Source organism: Peromyscus maniculatus, chromosome 1 (genome assembly GCF_049852395.1).
Source record: "Peromyscus maniculatus bairdii isolate BWxNUB_F1_BW_parent chromosome 1, HU_Pman_BW_mat_3.1, whole genome shotgun sequence".
In the NCBI taxonomy this organism is placed as follows: domain Eukaryota; kingdom Metazoa; phylum Chordata; class Mammalia; order Rodentia; family Cricetidae; genus Peromyscus; species Peromyscus maniculatus.
The window spans coordinates 156,524,466-156,545,590 of record NC_134852.1 but is presented as its reverse complement, the minus strand read 5'-3'; the positions used below and the strand labels follow the sequence as shown (position 1 = coordinate 156,545,590).

The window sequence follows — 21,125 nt, the reverse complement described above, 5'->3', positions numbered from 1 at the left end:
ACACATGGCCACCAGAATTACTTATTATTTTTTGGTTTTTCAAGACAGGGTTTCTCTGTGTAACGGTCCTGGCAGTCCTGGAACTCAATTTGTAGACCAGGCTGGCCTCGAACTCATAGAGATCTGTCTTCATCTGCCTCCCAAGTTCTGGGATTAAAGGTGTATGTCACGACTGCCTGGCTAGTCACCAGAGTTATAAAGGCTCTCTCCAACTCACAAACTGCTTCCTGTAAGTATCTGGTGGAAGACTCACTTTTCTTCTCAAGATACAGTGAACACTGACCAGATCATTTTAATTTCCGAATTTATTAAAATGATTAACCTCAATACTGCAAGTGCATGTACAAAATATTTGTAAAAAATGTTTTTAATGAAACGTTAAAGAACTTACCTCAAATGCTGAAAAAGTCCTTTTTCATTCTTTCAGTACAAGGAATACATTGTATCTCAAAAGTATTACAACTCAGCAAAACAATTTAAAACAGTAATTTGAAAAATGATTGAAAATTGAATACTTTACATATATTTCTAGGATCATTTCCTAATTCTTACAATTGCCAAAAACTTTACCAATCATTGCATAAGCTCAAGCTGAGAGTTTTATTGAGTGTAACCTCTTCCAGACTGGTCAAGAATGTGGGTTCTGGCACCCCCACCGTGAAGTTCTACAGCAGATCGAGAACAGTCCGAGGCCCCTGCCTTGAGAAACGGAAATAAGGTTCCCTAGAAGGCATCAGCAGCGCTGCTGAATGCTTGTGCATACGACTCCTGAGAGGCAGCGACTCCTCACGATGTCACTGCCCTTAGACCCATGGGAAGGAAGGTCGGCCTCCAAAGACGAGGCCACAACAAAACTAAAATAAACATCATAAATAAGTTACTAAAATTAAGCTTAAAAATGGAGAAATGGGAAATGTGTTATTTTGTTACTTTTTTTCCTTAAGATTGAAACTCCTGAAATGGCTATTGTTGGATTTTGAAGAAATGGGAGGATTTAGTCTCTGAGCCTCTCCAAACAGCCCCAGTGAACATGGGAACGAGGTGACCTGCTGCCCTGTGCAGCCCCCTGAGCCCACCTTCAGCTTTCTGGAGGTGGCATGGGGCTCACACTTATGCATAGGGGCTCCATGAGGGCTGGGAGCACCATAGAAGGTGCTGTGGGTCCCTTGGGACAGGAGGTCAGGAGACACAGGACTGCCCTACTTCGTGGCCAGCAAAAGGTTGTGTGTACAGGCACGCAGTCTCCCTCCTGCTTCCAAATGAGAGAGACACTTGAAGGTCAGGCTGCATGGTAACAAGGACGAGACTGCACAGGACCACTGCAGGGGTTCTACCATGCGCAGAAGCAAAGACATCTGAATCCTAGAAACCCTCAGGAATCTCACTGTCGTCTAACTGGAACCTACTGGCAACAGTCTTAAGGATCCAAGTGGCCCCAAGCTAAACACTAGTAGGTGTCACCAGCAATGTGGAGCACTGAGACACTGTTGGACCTTTCCCTCCCTGTAGGTCCCCTCTGACAGGCTTGTGTCGTTTGGGAACACTGTGTACTGAAAGAACACATTTCCCAGGAAATAAAGAGACCCACTGGTGTCAAACACCTGCTACTAACTGAGAGTCTCAAATTCTTTGATTTGTAAAGTAACCCAGAGAAACAAACAAGCCTGGTATTGAACATAAAGCAGTAATCAAAAATTTCTCATTAAGTTACTTAAAATTAATTTCTCTTCTCAAAGTGCTTCAAAAACAAATTAAATCTGACTCCTCTTTTTGTCTGACTGATAATATAATCAAAAAAAAATCTGATATTTTCATAATAAACTAACATAAGCCAAGAACGTCCACTGATGCAGTGCTTACACTATATATTTATAATTTCCTATTTTATTGGCATGAATATTTCTAAACTTAAAAACCTTCCTGGTAAGTTCTTTTAATTTCTTATGACAAAAATTTCTCACAACACACAAATATTTACAACATATACATTGTTTTCAGCTCTTTACATTGAATCCCAAAGACAAATGTTTGTATAGGTTACCACAGAACAAAAGCTGTGACTCATGTTTTTATTTCATAAACTATTATAAGTTAAAGTGAATAGATTTCTTTAATATTCCTTGTAGCATTTTACAAGTGCAACAGAAACTTGAAGACCCAAATTAAGATAGCTGGAGTCCATCAGACAAACGCTGCTTGCTGTTGCCACGCTGTTCACAGCAAAAGTTTGAAAAAATAAGCACCAATCATTCTTGCAAAGAACAATTTTATCTAAAAGGATTGGAAAGTGTTAAATACACGGTCTTTAATTTACATGACAAGCAATAAATAAACTGCTCTGAAAACATCCTGCACACCACCAGCCTCGTACATATAATGTACTGCAATGAGCTGTCACGCAGAAGACTGCATTTTAAGTTAATTTTTTTTTTTCTTCAAAGAAATCAATCCGACTTCCAGCCAATGGTCTCTACAATAATGAAGGCCATGGACAGGACACCTGGGTTGGTGACCAGTGTGAAACCGACACAACTCCAAGGGGGAAATTATCTAGCAAATAAATCAAAAGCCAGAGGTCGTTGCTGGTGATATGAGCGGATGCTGGAAACCCTTCCCACAAGGCTGCTCCGCTCCGCTCCGCCCTAACTACAGCTTAGTCATCTATGGCAGAGGCTGGCCCTTGCTCTTACAGGTGACGACATGGTGTAAGCACACTAGTGTCTGCAGGTCCTGTGTGGAGAGCCTGCTGTCACCGGACAGTGTGCTGGAGCCTCCTCTGTCTTACAACAGGGCTTTCCTCTAACTCAGAATTGCACATAAGAAGGCTATTTAAAAAGTACGATAAAAATCTGCACAAATCAGACTTAAGAGTCGGGATGCTGTACATTTTCTACAGTATTATGCCTACAGGTGAGACCACAGAAGTGCTGCACTGAAGCTGTGGCTGGGATTTTTATTTTCTAGTCTCCCAGGACACCTGAAGAGGGAGAGCTCATGCGTTCAGCCTTAGAGACTGATCTTCTCTTCTTCTTGAAGAAATGTCGATATCTATGGAGTCTTTGCCGACAATTAGCCTCAGCCGCTTCGCGGGAGGAAGAGGGATGAAGTCATCATCGAAGTCGTCCTCGCAGTCCTCCTCCTCCGCTTCCCCCTCAGAAGACGAGGAGTCATCTGTGCTGTCCTCCTCGTACTGACTGTAGTCGTCCACCTCCATCTGGGACTCCAGCAGGGAGAGGGGGTCGCTGCAGCACACTCCATTCTCGTGAAGCCCCTCTGCATATGGCCCCCTGCTCTCCTCATCCCGCTTGAGCTGGATCTTGAGCTTGGTAGAGCTGCCGCCTGGCCCCGAGCTAACCCCATTACTGAGCTTTGCCACATAGAGGTTGCTGTCGCTCTCATGGTCTTTGCTGAGCTTGATGCTGATTTTTGAGGCGTTGACACCATCACTCTCATGGTCATTTGTCTTGCTGTTGCTGTCATGCCGTCTGCGAAGCGTCAGCTTGGGGATCCCAGAGCTGTTCTCCAGGATCAGCTGTGCATCGTACCTGGTGACCCGCCGCTTCTTTTTACTTTGTGCAGTTCTGAAGCTGTCTTTTGTTGTGAAGCTGTCGGGTGCGACAATGGAACAGCCTACCGGGGAGGGAGCAGAGTCTGTGTAGCTCACAGGCACCCCGACTGTGCCACTGGGCTCACCCTGGTCAGGATGGGGCCCTGGCACATCTGGCAGCCCATCTTCCCCAGGGAAGCCATGCTCCAGACTGCAGCCCTCTGCCTTGGCTAAGTGTTTCATGGGTTTCCCTTGTCGAAATTTCTTCCTTGACGAGCATGGGTCACTCTTGGGACACTCCTGGGAAGCTTCCTCCCTCTCAGGAGCCAGTTCTTCCAGCACCTCTGGGGTCAGCTGCTGGCCACTGTCTGGGCAAGGTTCCAGAATGTCATTTTTATAGCCATCCAAGGGACTTGGTTCAAGCTTGATGTCAGTGGCCTCTTTCAGACCTGTCCTTGTCCTCAGCGAGCGCCGGGTTGTGTAGGTGCAGGGCAAGCTGTCGCCCTGCGAGTGAGCACCTCTCCCAGGGTTCTGCCTGTGTTCTCTGGCAGCATGTCTAGTCAAGCACCCGCCCCCCACTGCAGCATGGACTGGCCCCTCCAGCTCCTTCTCCTTCTTAATTGGCAAACTTTTATATAGCACAACTTTGGGCTCCTTAAGCACTAAGTTCCCCATCTCCAGCTTCCGTGATGTGCTGCTCTTCTGGTCCAGCCGCTTGCAGTGATTCCTCAGTTTGATCTTGGAAAGTAAAGGCTTTGCCGGCTTTCTTAGTTTCTTTGGTACCCTGGAATTGTTCATGTGCGCTAGCTTAGGTGAGGTAGAGTTGGAAGCAGCTGGGACTCTTGGCATGGACTGCCTAGTCAGTGCTCTGCTCTTGCTGCTCTTTTTCACACCAACTGAAGATTTTCGGTTAGAAGCTGTGAAGTTGAGACAAAACAACAACAAAAAATTAAATCAGCTTGGTACTGCAATGTGACATGGTTAAACGATCCCCAAAGTAAATCATCAGCCACAAACTGCTGACACCCACGTGTGTAAGGCAGTACTCAGGCAGTCTCACCCGCATAGCTTCCCTACATTGCCTTTGTCACGGTTCAAGGCCAAGGGCCCACGCTGCTTCTTCTGGGTATCTCTCATATCAGGGCTTACTGGTCCAGACTAAGTAGTTCTTCTTGAAGGGAAGGTAAATGAAAAATCAGTTTCTATCTTCATTCTGTGTGTGTGTGTATGTGTATGTGTGTGTGTGTGTGTGTGTGTGTGTGTGTGTGTGTGTGTGTGTGTGTGTATCATATGTACATCTTGGCTGGCCTAGAAATTGATAGACCAGGCTGGCCCTGAACTCTCAGTAATCCTCCTGCCTCTGGCTCTCAAGTGCTGGGGTCATAGCTGTGTGATGCAATACCCAGCTTCTCTTCTGAACTCTTAGCCACTATTTAAATTTACCCAAAGTATGTTACTTAGTACAGTAACAGAGAGATGAGACACATTAGCCAACTGGACTTGGAGACACATTCTTTCCAATGGTTTTAAGCAGGTCAGAGTCTAAGAATCATATGTTGGTTTCTCCAATACTCATGCATCAGTAAGGAAGCAAACTATCACATGCTGTTTGCTCCCCTCACTCGTTAGGATGAGAAGCTGCAGTTAAGTGACTATTAGCTCAAGAGCTGCATCGCCAGCCCTACAGTGCATCCCTGATGGCAACAAGTAACTAAGGACAACAGATCTAACTTCTTGCCTCCAAAACAGACAGAAAAGCTGTACAACCTTAGGTGACAGCTGAGTGCCTCTCAGGAGGCTCTGTGGCCCAAGGTCATGCTGCCATGGTGGTCTACCCTTACCCTGCTATCTTTTTTTTTTTTTTCCTAAGATTTATTTATTTATCATGTATACAGCATATATGACTGCAGGCCAGAAGAGGGCACCAGATCTCATTACAGATGGTTGTGAGCCACCATGTGGTTGCTCGGAATTGAACTCAGGACCTCTGGAAGAGCAGTCAGTGCTCTTAACCTCTGAGCCATCTCTCCAGCCCCTTACCCTGCTATCTTAATTTTTCTCTATATTTACATCCCCAAGCTGACGCTTCACAGACGTCATGACAGCAAAAGCAAGACAGATGACATTAGTCAGTTTTTTAATTACTCAATTCTCTCAGTTCCACAGTTAAAAAACAAAACAAAGCCGGGCGGTGGTGGCGCACGCCTTTAATCCCAGCACTCAGGAGGCAGAGCCAGGCGGATCTCTGTGAGTTCGAGGCCAGCCTGGACTACCAAGTGAGTCCCAGGAAAGGCGCAAAGCTACACAGAGAAACCCTGTCTCAAAAAAAAAAAAAATCCTTGATTAAAACTAGTCAGCAGAAAAGCTGTGGTGACCAAGTGATCAGCACCCTCACAAAGGAGCAGCGTAAAGCTGGAAGAAGCATGGGGCAGCCTTGTTCCTTCTTCCCACACAACAAAACAAGGAGTTAGCAGTACTCTTTAGCAACAGAAAGGTACAAGAATGTATAACAAGCATTCTGAAATGACAATCCACCAGGAGTAGAAGGCTATCTACTTCCGGCACTGGCTTGCCAGCAGCTACAGGATACCCAAACCAGCAAAGTCCACAGAGATGAGAGCTGCTGAGTGGACCAAGTATCCACCTATCTGTGTGGGTTGCTGCCAAGGATACAACTTATTTCTAGAGCTATGTAGTGAAGTCTGGATGGGATTCAAGGCTGGGTGACTTATTGACCTGAAAGTCCTGGAACTATGCACACTTGCTCTTTCTTACATATGTGTGTTAAAAAACAGGGCATTTGGGGAATACTTTAACAAATGGATGGCTCCAACAAGACATAAAAACACATTAATGTTCTGTCTGCTTCCAGGCACAACCCAAGAGACTGCACCTCTCCTTGGCTATACTTTCTCAAACAAGGCTTCTTTCAGATCTACTCCAGGCTCTGCAGCCTCTCGTCTTTCATTTTAGGCAATCAACCCACATGATGACTTTCGTCAGCACCCCTCTGGAGCCTGGACTCTGTCCCTCAGGTGGGATAGCCTCTGCTAGGTGGACCATGGCATAAAACCCAGTGTACACTTTTCTGCCCTTTTCTTTTTTCATTTCTAGAGACTGGACTAGGTAACCATTTTCATTTCCTCTGGGCATATACTCATAGTCTTCCTTTGGCCCTGGCAGCCCACCTGTCATTCTTCACACATCTGTCAGCCCAAGCCCTTTGAATATAACTTTCCAGGTGACAGGTTATTACCCGTCCACAGTTACCACCATTCAGACTCTGGTAATTTCCAAGCGTCTAGCCCCTCTCTTCTGGACTACAGATCCAGTCGGCTAACAACTGACCGAAGTTGCTCCAGAGCTGACAGGCTTGCACTGCCTCCTAGAGCTCTGGCAGCTTCTCCCTCAGTTCTGCCCTCACTAGATGTCTACTATCTGCCCACTGAAGCAGTAAGTTCACCACCCTTGACTCTTCTCCCTCAACTGCCTCATACAGTCACTTGCCTGTTCTGCAGCATCTACCCCTGTAGTGTCACTGGAATCCATCTGCTTCTGTTGCACATGCTACTACCTCCCGTCTAGATCATGCATGGTACTTCCCTGTCTCTCATTCCTCCAAGGCCAGAATAACTTGTCCTATCTCATGTCAGTCTGGAACCTAACCTTGTTACTGACCCAGTGCCCTGAGACTAAAGCCTGAAATCTTCAGCTAAGTCACATCCCTTATTCTCTCTCTCTCCTTATTAATCAGAAGCAACAGGCTTTCTGATGAATGCCCCCCACTTGTGGGCATGTGCATGTAAGTCCCTCTGCTGTGGACATGCGTTACCTGGCCAGCACATCCTTTAGGGAGCATCTTCTGATTGGACTCGCTTGGCACCCAAGGCTTTCTCTCTCTCTCTCTCTCTCTGTACTTAGTCCTTAATAAGTGTAACCCATTGGCTGAACTCCATTTTAAGGTGATTCTGACTCTGGGTTTTCCCAGCCCCCCCTCTCCTTCCTTAGGCTCCCTGTTGGTAGCAGTGGGAACCACTGACAAAGTGCTTCTTGTGTTTGTGATCTGAACCAAGTACAAAATAGACTGCACTTGATGGCACATTATTCCAGTAGATACTGCCCTTCCTTATGTGTCTGTCATGGTTTGTTTAAAAAGTACCATCTCATCCAAAGTCCAGTGAAAAGGTAAGTTCACTGAGAGAAATGAACAGAGAACTGTGACTGAGTCTCTCCTAGAGTGCCAGGGGCCAATCATGCAGACTTTTAAGCACATTTGTGTGTGGCGGGGGTGGGGGTGGGAATTCAGTGATGGTAAATCTAGATAGAGGAGGAAGCTGGTGGCCACAATGACAAACTGAGTTAACCACTTCAGAGTGTATTAAGACTCAGGGTCCTGAGATCCATAGAGGCAGGAGTGCCCCTTCTGTCCTTGTTGAAGCTACTCTCTTTTGATCAATAAACCCCAAATGCATAACCTGGATGGTACCTTGGTGGGGTATACATTCCCCCCAACTGCTACGTTAGGCATTGTGTAAGTCATATGATGACCTAAAGTGGCTCTTACCACACCTATGAAGGAACCAAGCTCACATGGGCTAGTAGATCCCAAATCTCTATCTGCAGAGAAGTGGGCCTTGAGCTTAGTTTCGGCTCTAGACCCTGAACTCCCGATTACTGTAATGCTGCCTATTATGGCTTCAGTCAAACTTAGGAGACACTGTATGGCTACTGACTGTGGTGGTTCCAAGGCGTCGTTTAAACCTTAAGTATGACACTCAGTGTGTACCATAAAGAAGCAAGACAAAAGAACATCAGGGCCGTCTTAAGCTCTCCAGCTAGGCTGGCAATGCGTGCGAATCAAGTTTGTACAAAGGGCCATGTCTAGGTTAGAATCCAGAGAACCCTCGTAGCACTTGAAAGTCTCCTGTTTACCAGGCACAAGTCCCTTGGCCCTGCATGACCTACTGGCAAAGGCCACCTGGAAAGTGACGGGAAGGGTGTGGAAAGGCAGGCCTGGCCGGAGCATCAGTCAGTGAGAGACGGCCGGGCAGCACTGCCTCCATGCCCAGCCAGCTGCTCCGTTAGTCCCCCCAACTCTTTCTACTGGCCATGGCTGCTGGGTGCTGTACTGGCTTATGATATGAGTAACTGACTGTCAACGGCTATGGGTGCTGCTTGAGTCTGCATGTTTCACACACCTTATCACTAACTGCAGGAGACAGTGAGGCACCAAGGCCTGGAAATCCGGGACCCTCCAAAGGGCACTGGGACTCAGACTGGAGGACTCACTTTAAACATGGGATTTCTTGCTGCCTCTATTCCTGGGTACTAAAGCAGAAAGCCAAGCTGAAGTTCTTGGCCCATCATCTCTCAGGTCTTGTGTTGAGGAAGAGCATTTTTCTCATGCCTAGGTAGCAGTGTTGCCTTGTCTGCCTCTCAAAGCAGGACCTCCACCTGCTGCCAAACTGCAAGTGAGGGTCGGGAAAGAGAGGCAGGCAGGGCAGAAGCGATCCCTGGCTGCACACTAGGCTCGCTAGCTTTTCCCGGCCTGTTTCGTCTCTCTTCTTTTTACAGGGTGAAGGGGAAGCACAAACACCAGAAAGTACAGCCTTGAAGAAAACATGTCAGAAGGCAAGCGAGGGCCAACATCTGTAAATCCTAACTTTTGGAAGGTGAGGCAGGAGGACCTGAGTGTATGGTTTGGACTATCCAGTAAGACCTTGTCTTTTAAAAACAACACAGAATAGGTAAACACACTTGCAGGCAAGCCTGACGACCTGAGTTCTATTCCTGGGACCAACATAGTGAGGAGAGGGCCGACTTGTCTTCTGACCTCCATACATGTGCCATGGGCGTGCAAGAAACAGAGGAGTACTCATATAAACATGACTTAACGCACACTGTGTGGCTGACACGTACATTTCTAGATGCCATCAAAATCCTAAGGCACTGTGGCACCATCTTTATAGCCAGACACGAGAGTGGCAAAGAACACCCAAGCCATGGCTCCTTCTGAACCCTGGGCCATGCCTACAGATCACTGGCAGTAAGCTTTGGCTTACTCTAACATTCATGTTGCAAAAAGGCATTCTGAATAACCAACCACCCAACACAAGCAGCCACTAGCAGGGGTGAACTTCCTATTCTAAGATGCGGAGACGACAGCTCAAAGGTGCTATGCATTCTCTCTGCCCTTGAGAAAAAACTGGGTCAAAGTCAGCTCTGCAGTGATGCTGCACCTGTCTTGGAGCTGAGGCATAGGCTCTCCAGGAGGGTCCAGAACCATCCACAATGAGAAGTACACATTTTTGGTACTTCTCCAAAAAACGACTGGATTTAGTAATAAATATTTCCCATGTCGTAACATATTAGACACATAACACCTCCAGAAACTATTTGTATTTAAATACTTAGAAAGTATTTAAGCTAAGTGGTGTACTGAGTTTATAATGTATATTCTAGTGATCACGTTCATCCACAAAAACACAGAAACTCTCTCTTTTCATCAGAGCCATTTTCTGAGGGCAGCTTTGTGGCTGTCTGGATGACAGCATACACCTCAGTGTTTCCATGTAAGTATTTATGAAATGGGCTTCACAAGCCTCCAGTGTCTTCAAGGAAGCAGACTCAAGAAAACAAAGTTCATTACACTGCCTTTATTAATAGCACCAACAGTCAACAGTGAATGAGAGACTAACACCTCCTCTTTGTTCACTCACTCTGGGCCTTAGCTAAGAAGTGTGAACGTGAGCTACACTATTGCTTTTATACTGGAGGTCACACCTGGCCTTGGGCTTCAAGTAGCAAGTAGATTCAGATATCCACGTAGTGGCATTTGCCATCATGGAGACACTTTCCCCTTTCTTCAAAATTTTCTGTAAGGGAAGGGAGCACCTGTGGATGGGCTGAAAACGTCTGAAGGCATGGAGAAGATCCTGGAACACCCAGTGCCTGAGGGGGTTCCTAAGTGCTCAGAGTCACTGGACACCAGAGTGCTGGAATAGGCACTCTGGGCAACCAAGGCAAACCATTCTCACAGATGACTCTGGTCGAGACAAGTCAGACAGGAGAACCCGCTGTTGTAGTGGCATCTAGAGAACACTAGTGTTACCCAGATGAAGGACAGCAGCCACAGATGTCCCACACTTCAAGCTCCACAACTGCTGTGTTACCTGTGGCCTATGTGGTGTTTCTTCTCTTCCTTTTCTCTTTGTTTATTCACCACCCCCACCCCCAATTTCTATTAGATAGCCCACCAACATAAAACTGGCAGCTCACAGCTTGCTTCCTTCTCCTTTTCATCCGGCTTGCAACTGTCTGTAGTGGTCATCACACACCCCACAACACAGCCACATCCAACTACTCCTCTGGCACACTTCTGAGCATAGTGAACCAGGTTGATTCACTTCAAAAAATGCTAAGCAAGGAGTAAAAAGATGGAGGCCTTGAAGCATAAGGAACTCTGAGTCCACCCTGTTCCTAGACTGGCTGGGGAAGGACATGAGCAGCCTGAATAACTAGCCAAGTTCTTGCAGGGCCTAAAACACCATTACAGTATCAGTGATGACTTGAAAACATTTTCCTCAAACATGATGGTCCTGAACATATGCTGAATACTTCAACATCCAATTACCAAGTATTCAGATCACATATAGAGGTTGGCTCTGAATTTGGAGTGGACACAAATTGCTATGGACGGACTCAAAGCGGTTCTAGTGCTCTGTAGTGCAGCTGAAGCCTCAATTCCCAGTTTCTATCCAATTCAGAGCTTCAAAACTACTGAAGCAAGCTTAGTAAGCACTACAGAATGGAACCAGCACCTTATGGAAGCGCCCTTACTTACTTGCATTGTCTTTTTCCTGAGTGGTGTCTGCGTCAGTGTTAGAGCTGACAGACTGACTGTCTGAATTTTTGCTGCTGTCACCTAACTTTTTAAGCCTATTTAAGCGTTTATCTGTTTCTCTGAGTCCATATTTGCTATTGATAACAGGAGCAGGCGCAGGCAGTCCTACTCTGGATTTAAAAGCACCAGTTCCCCGTCTGAAAGAGAAAACAGCAAAGGTCAAACAAATGGAGCAGATTACTTAAAGCAAGCTTGGCTGCTACAGGTACTTGACCACAAGGGCTGAGATGAACTAATGAAACCTTGATCACAGTTAGGCACTGCCAGTTCTAGAGCTCGCAGGGAGATAGATCCAGCATGCATCTACCAAAACCACTTCAACATTTTTAAAAATTTTATTTTATGTGCATTAGTGTTTTGCCATGGGTTTCAGGTCCCCTTGAACTGCAGTTACAGACAGCTGTGAGCTACCATGTGGGTGCTGGGAATTGAACCTGGGTTTCTGGAAGAGTAGTCAGTGCTCTTAACTGCTGAGCCATCTCTCCAGCACCCCAAAAACCACTTTTAAAACTATACCTACAATGACTGTCTCAATTATTCATTAGCTGCCTGTGGACCTGCATCTGTAGACACACTATGTAGCCAATTCTTCATTTACATTTTTTTCAAGCAAGAAAACTAAAATACATTACTCATTTTACCTAGCACTGAATTTTCTTGTACCATGTCTGTCTCTGACAGTAAGCTTGCAATGAACATATACTTTGAAAGCTCACATTTCCATAAAACATGCATGAACGTTTTCAATGTTTTGTGGTAATTAATGTATGTGTATGTGCAAGCAAGTGCTTACGATCACGTACATGCTCACACAGGTGCCTAGAGAGGCCAGAAGTGGCATCAGATCCTCTGGAGCTGGAGTTGAGGGTTGTGAGCTGCCTGACACAGGGGCTGGGACTGGAACTTGGGTCCTTTGAAAAGAGCAGTATGTACTCTGCTGCTGAGATGTCTCTTCATTTGCCTTTGACTTGAATCTGGTCATTCAAGCATTTTTGGATTTACTACTTATGTTATCAAGAAGATCTTCAAAACCCTAAAGTTAGGCAGAAACTTTTGTTTTTGAGACAGGATCTCTCTATGTAGACCAGGGCTGGCCTCTAACTCACATGAGATCTGCCTGCCTCTGCCTTTTGTGTGCTGGGATTAAAAGCATGTGTCATCATGCCTGGCTCAGATACTTTTTTGGTAAAGATTTAATTTAATCATGGATGCACATACCCTCAGAGGACGAAAGAGGGAGTCAGTTCCCCTGGAGCAGCAGGAACAGCCAACACGGGTGTTAGGGACTAAACGGGTCCTCTGAAGAGCAATAAGTGCTCTTGAACTTTGAGCTGTCTCTCAAGCCCCTAGGCAGATACTTTCCTAATCATTTATATGGTTTTTAAACTTTATTTTGGAGTCTACCTTATTTTTCCCCAGAAGAACAGGCAGTGCTCACCTCCCATGTGCACTAAGATGTCATACATATTTGCTTGTTTTAGAACTGTTGGCTACTGTCTATTCCTAAGTAATATATCAAGTTTGATCACAATCACTTCATAAATAATCATCTTTCATATCTGTTATGGCAACTCTCCTAATTTTTTTTTTTTAAGACAGAGTCTCATATGCTCGATGTACCAAGAATGACCAGAACTTCTGATCTTCCTGCCGCTCCTTCTGAGTGCTGAGATTACAGGCATGTGCCACCACACCAGCCTCTAATACAACTCTGGGATCTTCCCAGTGTTTCCTGTGCTTTAGACAGCCCTGTATCAACTGGACTACATCCTCAACCTTCCCCTAACCTTTGTTTTTACTGTTGTTTGGTGCTGGGGACTAGGTTTCTTTCATGTTTGTTTTTGAGAGAGAGAGAGCTTGCTATCTAGCTTAGGCTTACTTTGAACTTTCTTTCTCTAATGCATCTGCCTCAGTATCCCAAGTACTGGGATTATAAGAATAAGCTACCATGCCTGGCTTCCCCTAATGTTCTTTAGATTTTTTTTTCTTGGTTGTCATCAGATATACTATTTTATAAGCTTTAAAATAGTTTGGTCAATTCCAAAAATAAAATCTCAAATGATTTATTATTATGAAAGAATGATATCTACATCTTCACAGATAACATCACAGTTCTTTTTATTCAGATCTTCCTTTGTTTTCAGAGACAGGGTTTCATTGTATAGCCCTGGCTGTCCTGAACTCACTCTGTAGATCAGGCTGGCCTCTAACTCAGAGATCCACCTGCCTCTGCCTCCTGACTGCTGAGACAAAGGGTGTGTGCCACCACCACCACCCAGCTAACTCAGATCTTTTGAGGCCCTATTATCAGATTTTATCTTCCAAAATTTCCCTAGTGATGTTTGTATAACTTATGTAGAAATTTACTATAATCACCGTGGTTTTCCTTTTGCACACCCTCACAGACCACACTTACTGTTTTCTCCTGAGTACTTATGTATGATGACCACTAGTAACAACTGCATCACATCTGCTTCTGTGTCTCAGACTGTGGCTGGTCTGGTAGGGTCAACACCACAACCATCAGGACAGTCATCATGAAGCTGAAGTGGGAAATCTGATCCTTTACCTTTCACAAGTGTAACATTCGCAGAACTCATTGTTTTCTCCAAAAAACCCATCTCCATAGTAACAAGAAATTTCTTCTCCAGGTTCAATATCTCTCAGAGCCTTCACACATGCTGTATCTCGACCAGTTGACACAAACTGAAACAGAAGTAACTTGTTAAGAGTCTCACACACAAGGCAGAAACAGAATCTGAGCTATTTGGTTTTCTTTATGCTTACCTTACAGTTAGGTCTGCAATCTGAAAAATGTCCAAAAGAGAAAGTCAATTAACTGCTGATATGATCTGAAACACGAAGTTACAGAATCTGAAAAGGCTTTCCAGACAACTTCACAATTTTCATCAGTTTAAGTCTCAAGTTACACTGGGCATATTTAATAAATCTGAAGACAATGGCCATTCCAAACTCCCCTGAGTATGGCCAGGCCACACTAGCTGTGGGCAGCCAGCCCACACAGCGCAGACGCCTCAGAAGGCAGCTTACCATGATTTATAAATGCAGCAGGACCGAGCCAGAGTTGAGCACAGTTTTTCCTTGTGGAATACATGACACTGAAGTCGTTTTCTCCATGTCTAAGTAGCATGTTCTCCTCAATTTCTGAAAGTTCGGCAATACAACCCACCAGTAATTCTATTTTGTCATTTCGTTTCCTATTTAAAATATGTGATAAAAATTACTAGTAATTATAATAAGGCTTCTTTTAATAAAATAAGCCTTCCCACTAAATAGCAGAAACTGACTTGGAGTCCACCTAGCATCCTCTCTGGAGCCCCATGGCCTGACTGCTTATCTACCTTACTCCCACAAGAGAACAGAAGCTCCTTCAGGCCAGGCACTGTGCCACTTGTGACTCTCAACACCCTGTAGTGGATCAGCATCTCATGGGAGGCAAGAGGCCAACTACTCGCTGTACAGTATTCAATTATTTGCAAATGGGTCCCACGGTAGTGGGGTTATGAGGGCCCAGAACTTTGTCATCATCCAGTAGCATACACCATGCACTAGAAGTGTTCTGCAAGCCCAAACTACAAGCTTAAGTTTCCTAGTCAAGGAAGAAGAGGTGAAATTCCTCTTAATAATGTATTTTAAATCCACACATCCCAAATACTATTTCAGCAGGCAGTCATCATGGGAACCATGAAGGAGAAAGAGAACACAATGAACTCTGTCTGGTGGGGCTATCATATAGAACCTCTTCATTGAGACAGACTACATTTCCAGGACTCCATGAGGCCAGTGGCTACTTTATTGCAAAGTGAGCTGTGAGTCCTAATCTCAAGCCTGCCACCTGCAACACAGGAGCCACCAGATCTAGTTAGCAGCTCAATCACAATCTGAGGCAGAGTACCTTCACATATACCCCACCCCAGGAGCTTACTTGGGAATAATGCTCTTCTGCATATTCTATTTTAAGGTACCTGACCCCTCAAATTTTTACTATTGAAATTCTAAAGAAATGTCAGAGTTGGATGGTGGTGGTGCACTCCTGTAATCCCAGCACTCAGGAGGCAGAGGCAGGCAGATCTCTGTGAGTTTGAGGCTAGCCTGGGCTACAGAGTGAATTCCAGGACAGCCAGAGCTGCACAGAAAAACCGTCTCAAACAAACAAAGTAACTGTCAGAGGGACTGCCTGCTTCTTCTGGGACATACGGTAAGAGCACAAGCATTATTAACAGGAGAGAGAACCACACTTTCTCTCTCTTCTTTCCTTCTCCTCTATGGCTGGCTTGGAACTCACTATGTAGACTAGGCTGGCCTTGAACTCACAAAGATATGCTTGTCTCTGTCTCCTGAGTGATGGAATTAAAAACTGTCATTACTATTTTTATTTAAGCTGGCATGCATGCATGTTTTTAAGCAGGCTAACACATTCAAATGTTTCTACCTGTAATCCCACCTCAGACTGTTAAGATTTCATCCCCAACCTTTCAGACTGACCCTGGAAGCATCCTCCACCTTTCAGCAGTCCAACATGGAGTAGTCATTTAGACTCAACACACTGTGGCTTAGAGATGCAACCAGGTCATCCAGACTTTTACTACCCCCTGAATCAAAAGGTCAGAGCACTGCACTGCTCCTCAAGGAAAGCACTGGCTCTTGCTGACCATGGCTTCTTAAGTACTTCACAGACAATTTCAGAATCTTTAAACAGAAGAACACTGAGTTTTGACTAGTGTAATAATTACCACTCTTTTGTTGCAACTATCTTGGCTCCATTTTGTTCTGAAGAATATCTATTACAAGGCAATATTTCAAATCCACTGTCAGTCGCAAACATCCGCAAGTAAATAAAGACCTAAAGCATGGAAAAAATGTGATAGCGATTATCTATTCTGATAGACTTTCTCAAAATTATAAAAGTATACCACCAACAACAATGTAAACTATTGGGTAGTGAAATGAAAAATTACTTTTAGTCTCAGCATTTCACACATGTGAGCACCTAATGGCTTGGCTCTGCTGCTCTAGAAGTTTATAATGGACTTCACTCCTAGATAAAGACTTTTTTTTTTTTTTTCCTTTTTTTCGAGACAGGGTTTCTCTGTGTAGCTTTGCGCCTTTCCTGGAACTCACTTGGTAGCCCAGGCTGGCCTCGAACTCACAGAGATCCGCCTGGCTCTGCCTCCCGAGTGCTGGGATTAAAGGCGTGCACCACCACCGCCCCGGCGACATTTTTTCTTGGAATATCAGCCACGTCACTTTCCGCATTACAGATCTTTACATTCAGTGCTTTGATGAAAAACTAACTCAAGGAGCTGGGGACTAGTCCAGTGGCAGAGCACTTGCCCAGCATGCGCAAGGCCCTGGGTTCAACCTGAAGCTCTGTAAACCACCACCATCATCACTATTAGACTTAAAGTGTCAGTTCTCATAAATATTCAGGCTTCAGTTTACTTATAAATCTATGGGTTTTTTTTTGTTGTTTGTTTGTTCATTTTTTTAGATAGAGCCTTACATTGTAGTCTAGCTGACCCAAATTGACTATGTAGCCCAGGGTGGCCTCAAATTTGTGATAATCTTCCTGCTTCAATTACCACACTTAGTCCCTACTTATCTGGATATAGGTTAGGAGCATTAATGCACTTAACTTACATGTTCCTTGAATAATTTCTCCTGCATTTTGTTTTTGTTGAGAAAATAATGCCGTGCCCATTCACCTGAAGTCAAACATTTGAAGGCTTTCTCTAAGTGCTCATCTTTCTTAAAGCGTTCAATGACTTCCTTTAACTCTTCTTGCCTTCCCTTAATAGGCCGAAATCTGAAAAGAATAAAAAATAGCTAGTTTAATTATCTATCACAAGTCTTTAAAATGTTTTAAAAACTGATGTGTTTACAGGCCTGCGTGTATATATGAGCACACATGTATAGACCCACAAGCGGCTGTCGGATCTCCTGAACTGACAGTTGGAGTGCTGGGAACTGATGTGGGTTCTCGGCAGGAGGAGCCAGCACTTTAACCATTGAGCATCATCACCTCCAGCCCTCCATCATATTCTTGAGCTACTTATCCAACTGAAGAGATCTTAAGGAACTGGTATCCTACAGTTAGCATGGTTATCACAGCAAAGATTTAAAGAAAAAAGAATAATCATCAATTACTACAACAATCACCTGAAAAGATCTTCCTTTTTCTTTTCCTCTGTATGCATGTGGTACACATGCGTGTTTGCATGTGTAGATGCATATATGTGTGCATGTGAATGCCAGAGGTTGATATTGGGTACCTTTCTCTGCTGCTCTCCATTTTATGTATTCAAGTAGGGTCTTGGGCTGAACTCAGAGCTTGCTGATTCAGCTAGTACAGCTAGCCACCTTGTCCCAGGGATGAGTATTGGGGATTACAGGCAGGCTGCCTCATCTATTTGGCTTTTTATGTGGGTTCTGGGAATCAGAACAACAGTCCTCAATACCTATGGCAAATGTGTAAACCCACTGAACCACCTCTCCAGAGCCTAACTTCCTTCTCCCCGCCCCCCAAACAGTATTTTAAAGTTTTTGTTTAACTGCTATCTCATTAACTGTGAAATGAGATGACTCAAAAGCTGCCTGCCTCATACTTCCACTAGTCATCTACTTTGGCAGGCACAAAATGAAAGAGAAAGAACAGAAAAATTCCAGGGAGAGGTCAGAAGGGCAGGAGTTTTAGGTGGATTCACACAAGAATGCAAGGCAGAGGTCTTGCCAACAAAACCGAGCTATAACAAAAATGCCTGTGTGCACAGCAGAAAACCCCAACATGTTCCAACAGGACCTTTAAACAGATCCCGATGTTCCAACCACCCCAAGCGATGTTGGACAATTTCATCCAGAAAACAGGAAAAATTCCAAAAGTGTAACACAGGGAATGAGACTGTCAGATTGGCAAAATTTCCTGGGGCAGAATTTTAAAGAGTTTGCTTGTAAAATCAGCCGTAATGACTGTAGAGTGGTAGCACGTGGCACAGTCAGGTTCCACATGGGCTCTGTGAGCCCTTTCCTTTGGAGCCATACTTAGCAAAGCCTGAGCTTCTAGTACAGATCTGGGTCTTGATTTTGAGAATTTCTTCCTGCTAAGCAGTGGTGGCACACCCCTTTAATCCCAGCACTCAGAAGGCAGAGGCAGGCAGATCTCTGTGAGTTCAAGGCCAGCCTGGCTTACAGAGTGAGTTCCAGGACAGCAAGGGCTACACAGAGAAACCTTTTCTCAAAATACAAAAAAGGCAAAAAAGAAAAGAAAAACAAATGAACAAACAAAAACAATTTGTTTGCATGTCAAGTTTCATTTGGTTAATTTTTTTCAAATAGAGATTTTATGTTAAAAACAATAAATAAAGTACTCAACAGAATTAGGGATTGGTGTTCAAATAAAACCCATGAAAAAATATCAGTGGCTCAAGAGAAAAAATATTTAAACTATGTACTTTATTAATATCTTAAAGTGCTGACCTTATGAGTCTGAACACAATGAGATAAGATCTAGACAGACGCCAGACAAGTTCAGCATGCAACATAACATTCTTCAAATTAAGCTACCACAAATGTATTAACTCTTTTTGGAGACAGGATGTCATGTAATCCAGGCTGGTTGTCGCCCTTGATCTCCCAATTTAGATGAGGATGGCCTTGAATGCCAAATTTTCTTGCCTCTATCTCCCAAGTGCTGGGAGATTATAGTGTGCACTACTATGTATAGTGTCCACTACCATTTCGGTAAGATTTTCACTCACAAGACTTCATCCAGGCTTATTTGTTTTTCTTTCTTTTCTTTGGTTTTTTAAGACAGCTTTTCTATGTAGTTCAGGCTGTTCTGGAACTTGTTCTGTAGACCAGGCTGGCCTCCAACTCAGAAATCCAGCTCCTCCGCCTCCTGAGTGCGGGGATTAAAGGAGAGCGCCACCACCACCAGCCACTGTTCTGTGTGTGTATGTATGTATGTATGTATGTATGTATGTATGTATATATATATATATATATATATATATATAAATTTTATTTATAAATATATTTATATTTATTAAATATAAATAAATATATTTATATTATATTTTGGGGGGCAGTACAGATTTATTTATTTTTATGTGCATTGGTGTTATGCCTGCATGTATGTCTGTGTTCAGGTGCTAGAGTCCCTAGAGCTGGAGTTACAGACAGTTGTAACTTGAATGTGGTTGCTGGAAATTGAACCCAGGTTCTCTGGAAGAGCAACCAGTGTGCTCTTAACCACTGAGCCATCTGAGTACATTTTTTTTTTTTGTTTTTTTGAGACAGGGTTTCTCTGTGTAGCTTTGGTGCCTGTCCCAGATCTTGATCTGTAGACCAAGCTGGCCTCGAACTCAGAGATCTGTCTGGCTCTGCCTCCCTAGTGCTGGGATTAAAGGCATGTGCCACTATCACCCAGCTTGTTGTTTTTTTGAGACAGGGTCTCTTTTACTATGGTGGCTCTGGCTGCCATGGAACTCATTACATAGACCAGGCTAGCCTTGAACTCAGAGAAATCCACCTGCCTCTGCCTCCTGAGTGCTGGGATTAAAGATATGTACCACCACTGCCCAGCTTATATTCTTAGTTTTAATAATGCTGGAGCTATCTGAGAATTCAAACTCACATGCACCCCAGAGATGAGTGAGGAAATGTTTCTTTGTCATTCTCAGACTGGTGAACTTGAGTCTTCTGAAGAATTCAGAATAACTTTACACTCTGAGTCAGCTGAGGTCCACCATTCAGATATTCTAAAGGTATGCAGGATTGGGGAAGCACCAAACCATATCAAACTACTTATTTGTAACCATTACGTGGATTTTGTCAAGATCACAGCTCTAAAAACCTAATCTAAACCATTCTTGCTGCAACCCTACATTACAGGTTAATAAGTGTATGAACAACAGATAAGCAGGGGACTACAGACCAGTGGTAAATCAAATTTAGCATGTACAAAGAATAGTTCAATTCAGTACAGTCTAAAAACCATATAACATCAGCACAGATAGCCAAACGAAACACTGTTGGTCACAGCCTCACATTTCAAACAGTACAAATGATGAAATGTAGGAAACATAACTGTTCGTTCAGTGATCAGAAAAGCAACATTCCCCACTGAATGATGTGAAGTGCAGGACTTCAGACTACAGAAGAGATAGCTGTCCTGTGTCTAATGTAGAAGTAACCAATGTGACTCTGTTCAGAATAATGATACAATGTGGCAGAGAGGGTGTAGGTCAGAGTAGAACATATGCCTAATGTGTGAGGTCCTCAGTTCCATCCTCAGCATCACAGAAAAGGCTAAACTCACTTAAAATACAGAAAAATAAGCTACAGACCTGAAATGGAGATAGGTGCACACACACAGACACACAGTGTGTGTATGCACGTGCACAAGGGTGCACATGTACATGTGTGTATAGGGGTCAGAGGACAACTTTCTCTTTCCATTCTGTGGGTCTCAGGCATCAAATCCAGGCTATTAGGCTTAGTGGCAATTGCCTCACCTATCTATCAAGCCATCTCACTTGCCTGAGGTAGGCAATTTTAATAGTCTTTGTGTGTCCTTTGCTTTCTGAAACATGTTCATTCCTATCTCAAATGTCTTCTAACCACTCTAGTTTTCATTGTTCAAAATGTCAAACTACT

At 44.1% G+C, this 21,125-nt stretch overlaps 1 protein-coding gene across 10 annotated transcripts in view; it reads right to left on the bottom strand.

Moving 5' to 3' along the window:
- Positions 1-290: 290 nt before the first annotated feature.
- Kmt5b (lysine methyltransferase 5B) overlaps positions 291-21,125 on the bottom strand; it is a 50,967-nt gene continuing 30,132 nt past the window's right edge. For 9 of the 10 annotated variants that reach the window (XM_015999024.3, XM_006980503.4, XM_076556399.1 and 6 more), the window contains 7 exons: positions 17,112-17,277; positions 16,205-16,314; positions 14,502-14,668; positions 14,238-14,257; positions 14,020-14,156; positions 11,391-11,587; positions 291-4,464 (listed from right to left, as the gene is read on the bottom strand). In XM_015999024.3, coding sequence (XP_015854510.1) covers positions 2,993-4,464; positions 11,391-11,587; positions 14,020-14,156; positions 14,238-14,257; positions 14,502-14,668; positions 16,205-16,314; positions 17,112-17,277 — 2,269 coding nt within the window. In that variant the 3' untranslated portion in view covers positions 291-2,992. Of the gene's footprint in view, positions 4,465-11,390; positions 11,588-14,019; positions 14,157-14,237; positions 14,303-14,501; positions 14,669-16,204; positions 16,315-17,111; positions 17,278-21,125 lie in introns of those variants that run through there. The other variant, XM_042258447.2, reaches the window with a different exon arrangement.